At 54.7% G+C, this 4719-nt stretch overlaps 1 protein-coding gene across 1 annotated transcript; it reads right to left on the reverse strand.

Annotated features, from left to right (window-relative positions):
- Window positions 1-889: 889 nt before the first annotated feature.
- LOC115603006 (olfactory receptor 14J1-like) lies at window positions 890-1804 on the reverse strand. The gene has a single exon (XM_030474514.1). The coding sequence runs from the start codon at window positions 1779-1781 to the stop codon at window positions 972-974; it is 810 nt and encodes a 269-aa protein (XP_030330374.1). The 5' UTR covers window positions 1782-1804; the 3' UTR covers window positions 890-971.
- Window positions 1805-4719: the final 2915 nt, after the last annotated feature.

Raw genomic sequence — 4719 nt, forward strand, 5'->3', positions numbered from 1 at the left:
AAGCAGAGACGGGACACCTGACCCAAACTGGCCAAAGGGGTATTCCATACCACAGCACGTCATGCCCAGTATATAAACCGGGGGGAGTTACCCGGAAGGCCCAGATCACTGCTCGGGTCGGGCTCGGTATTGGTTGGCGGGTGGTGAGCAATTGTATCCTCTCCACTTGTTATTTCACTAAGCATTATTATCATTGGTGTTAGCAGTAGTAGTTATGTATTATACCTTAGTTACTGGACTGCTCTTATCTCAACCCGTGGGAGTTACATTCTTCTGATTCTCCTCCCTATCCCTCCAGGAGCAGGGGGAGGAAGGGGGGGGGAAGTGAGCGAGTGGCTCCGTGGTTCCAAGTTACTGGCTGGGCTCAAACCATGACATGATCTTAAAGATCTTTTCCAACCTGGTTGATTCTATGATTCTCCTGCCGTGTTCCTGGTCATACAGCCTGGGATGCTGCTGTCCTCCCTTGCTGCCAGGGCACACGCTGCCTCCTGTCCAGCTCCTGCCCACCCAGACCTTTGCCATGGGCTGCTCCCAGCCAGGCAGCCCCAGCCTGTGCCAGCGCAGGTGAGTCCCCTGCAGGGACACCTGTGTCCCCTGCTCTCCTCCCCAGGACACCCTTAAAGCTCTGCAGCCCCCTCATGCCATCCCATCTCCCCACAACAGCACAACAGCCCCCGCCCTTGGGCTCCTCAAGAGCTCTGACTGCTCCAGGCACAGCGCAGCCATCCCAGAGCTGGAGCAGCCAGAAAGCTGATTTCATTCCCTTTCATTCCTGCCATGTGAGGACATATCACAGAGAAGAAGTTGCTGCAGGATCATTTATTTCCCTTAAATACGAGAGACCCCCATTGACAAAAAGTCTGTGGGTCACAGAAGGTGTGTGGATACTGAAGTAGGAGGGGATGAAAACTGACATTTTTATCACAAGAGCAAAACAAATGTAAAGCAGGAAAGAGAGACGTGGCCTCTCATGACCTGCACTGGGAGCCCTTTGCAAAGGAAAGCAGGCAGTGTATGGCTGCTGAAGCACATCCAGTCACCAGCTTCCTGACAGCATCCCTGAGCTCCTGGTTCCTCAGGCTGTAGATGAGGGGGTTCACTGCTGGAGGCACCACCGAGTACAGCACTGACACCACCAGATCCAGGGATGGGGAGGAGATGGAGGGGGGCTTCAGGCAGGCAAATATGCCAGTGCTGATAAACACAGAGACCACGGCCAGGTGAGGGAGGCACGTGGAAAAGGCTTTGTGGCGTCCCTGCTCAGAGGGGATCCTCAGTACGGCCTGGAAGATCTGCACATAGGACCCCACAATGAAAACAAAACAGCCAAATGATAAGCAGAGACTAACTACAAGAAGCCCAACTTCCCTGAGGTAGGACTGTGAGCAGGAGAGCTTGAGGATCTGGGGGATTTCACAGAAGAACTGCTCCACAGCATTGCCTCGGCAGAGGGGTAGTGAAAATGTATTGGCTGTGTGCAGCAGAGCATTGAGAAACCCAGTGCCCCAGGCAGCTGCTGCCATGTGGACACAAGCTCTGCTGCCCAGGAGGGTCCCATAGTGCAGGGGCTTGCAGATGGCCAGGTAGCGGTCATAGGACATGACAGTGAGGAGGGAATACTCTGCTGAAAGCAAGAATAATACAAAGAAGACCTGTGCAGCACAACCTGAGTAAGAGATGGCCCTGGTGTCCCAGAGGGAATTGGCCATGGATTTGGGGACAGTGGTGGAGATGCAGCCCACGTCCAGGAGGGAGAGGTTGAGCAGGAAGAAGTACATGGGGGTGTGGAGGTGCTGGTCACAGGCTGTGGTGGTGATGATGAGGCTGTTGCCCAGGAGCGCAGCCAGGGAGATGCCCAGGAAGAGCCAGAAGTGCCAGAGCTGCAGCTCCCGTGAGTCTGCGAATGGCAGGAGGAGGAAGTGGGTGATGGAGCTGCCGTTGGACACCTGCTGCCTCTGGGCATGGGGCACTGTCGAAGGAGGAACAGGCAGTGATAAGTTAGAACAGACTTCTCAGAGCAGAACCAGTCAATTTTCCACACACACCCCCAAGTTCAAGTACATTTTCCTGTTCTGAGTGTTGGTGGCTGAGTGTGCTGGGAGAAGCAATGTGGCTCCCAAGGTCTTTTTTTTTTCCCCCTACATTCATATCTGACAAGTTATTTTTTTAGATTTAGGAATTCTATTTTTTATGAGTGAAATGTGAAGAGTCTCAGGACAGGACAGACAAAAGGGCTTTGCTGTCTTTGCTTTAGTGCAAAGTTAGGAGACAGCAGGAGAATATGCGATACACAGAGCAGGACACAGCCCTTGGCAGCAGAAGCAAATGACTCTGCGCGCAGAGTGCTGACCTCCAAGGGAAGGCTCCGCACTCGTGAGGATGCTGCGGGAGAGCTGTGCCTGTCTGGGGGCAGGTTGCAAGCCCAGCAGGACAGGCAGAGCAGACAGGCAGGGAACTGCAGAGGAGATGTTCTAGAGAGACAGTCAGCTCCTTGCCCAGCAGAGCATGGCCAGCAGCCACCTCCAGTGCCAGACACCAAGAGAGCTGCCTGAAGGCACCCACCCCATGCCTGGGCTGCACTTTCCCCCCACTCCCTGCCCATGGCTCTGCTGCCTGGAGCTGTCCCTGCCAGGAGCTGCTGCTCTGTGCCCAGCTCTGCTCCCTCTCAGTGCTCCCAGAGCCCATGCCATGGGCTGTGTGCTCAGCTCTGCCCTGCACACCCCTCCCGGCAGCAGGGCTCTGCTCAGGGGCAGCTCTGCCTGTGCAGGGGCTCAGGAGCAGCTCAGACAAGTCCTCACAAAACTCTTGGTGACTTCTGCTTAGCAGAGAAGTAAATTCCCAGCTCCCACTGCCCAACCTGCCAACCAAGAGTGAAAAACATCAAAGCCCAGAATCCTTCCCTTTCAGGTAAACGCTGCCTCAGTGTCTTTCAGAAGGACCCTCTGAAAATATGCTCAGAGTGACTGGACACTGGAGCAGTCATCACCCACCCAGCACTTCCCTTCCCTGCCAGGGCTTGTTTCTTCACCTCAGCTTCTCCCCACCACTGTGGGGAGCTCCCAGGCAGGGTGAGTGCTGACCCTGGCAGGCGACAGAGTCCCTGCCCCGGCACACAGCCCCTCGGGTGCAGGGACCCTGCTCGCAAGGACAGCGCTGGGCACCCCTGGCTGCACACCCACATTCACACCCTGCAGCCAGCCCCGGGAAAAGGGACCTGCCTTCTCCTGTCCCTTGCAGGGTGCAGAGGGAAGCCCTGCTCTGCAGCACATCCTCCTCCTTATCTACACACAGAAACTAAGAGAGTCCTCCTCACAGATCCCATGCACTGTCTGAGGCAGCAGCTTGAGGAGATCCCTCCAGGAACTGCAGCTGCATTGCCCTGCACCCAGAGCCTTACCTCGCACAGGGCTGGGAAGGTTTCTCCTGCAGGCAGCTCTCAGCATCCTCCACTGCCAAGTGCCTTTAAGCTCTCTGAGGCTCGCAGGTCTGCCCTCGGTGCCTGCAGGCAGTGCCCCAGCCCTGCTCCTGCCCAGAGCTGTCTCTCTGCAGCACTGCCCGCTTGCCAGCATCTCTCTGTGTCCCAGGAGCCCGGCCCAGCTGAGCAGCAGAGGCCCAGCCCAAGGAGGCACTGCCTCTGCCCCTCTGGGCTCCCTCCAGGGCTCCCTGGGCCCTAGGGGAGCCTGCTGTGAAACAGGCTGAAGTCATCACTGATATTTCCACCCTCACCTGAGAGAGACACTTATTTCTGCAGCGTCATTTCTCTGCTGAGAGACAGAGTTTGGTCTGAACATCAGCTTTGCTTAGAACTGTAGAATCTCTGAGATTGGAAATGACCCTTAAGAACATCGAGTCCAACCATTAACCAAACACTGTCAAGTCCACCACTGAGCCATGTCCACAAGTGCCACATCTACATGTCTTTTAAATACCTGCTAGGGTCATAGCAAAACTCAGTCAAACTCAAATGGGAATTCAAGGGCACCAAGATGAGCTGATACTACTTCAGGAACAGTTAAACTGGAAACAAGATAACACAGGACCACTACTAAGTCAAGCAAGAGTACATGCAGGTAGATCTCAGATAGCCTATCTCCTCTTTTCCTCAGTTCCCACCAGCAAGGTCTCCCAGGCCTCTGTGCTTTGAGGCAGGACTCTGGATGGCAAAGCGGAACAACCAGCACTGGATGGGGATCAAGCCAGGGGTTACTTTGCAAACTACATCATTAACAGCCCATGGAGCGAAAGGGGCTGCATCCAAGGTGCTGAGAGAATGTTTTTCCCCAGGACGTGCCGGTCTGTTCTTGTCCCGGGAAGAAAGGCACTGGACTCTGGGAGGCATCATTTAAAATGCTGTTCCTTAGATCTAGCTCTGTAAGGGGAGAATTGTACAGTTAATCTCATGTCCCTTTGATGGCTGGAACTCCCGCAGGTGTAGCATGGAGACAGGAAAGATGAGGAGGGGGGCTGCCCCCTGCATGAAGGGGAAGCTTGGATTTCTGGAGGTCCTCTATGTGACAGGCAACGAGTTGGGCTGGCTTTTGTCAATGAGGGACAGAGGTGTTGGTAAGAGGGACATTGTGCTCACAGTTACAAACTACTTGATCAGGGATGGGAAATAGAAAATGTCTTTTGTCAGCACCTGAGGAAGCCTCCAGGTTAATGAGCAGGTTCCTATGGAACTGGAATTGCCCCGGCATTCACTGGCCAGGCAAAGCA

The sequence above is a fragment of the Strigops habroptila genome, unplaced genomic scaffold, assembly GCF_004027225.2.
Source record: "Strigops habroptila isolate Jane unplaced genomic scaffold, bStrHab1.2.pri NW_022045599.1_ctg1, whole genome shotgun sequence".
NCBI classification, from domain to species: Eukaryota; Metazoa; Chordata; class Aves; order Psittaciformes; family Psittacidae; genus Strigops; species Strigops habroptila.

Excerpts from the sequence above, each read along its gene's own strand:
- LOC115603006 (XM_030474514.1), bottom strand. The coding sequence starts at position 1,781 with ATGTACTTCTTCCTGCTCAACCTCTCCCTCCTGGACGTGGGCTGCATC.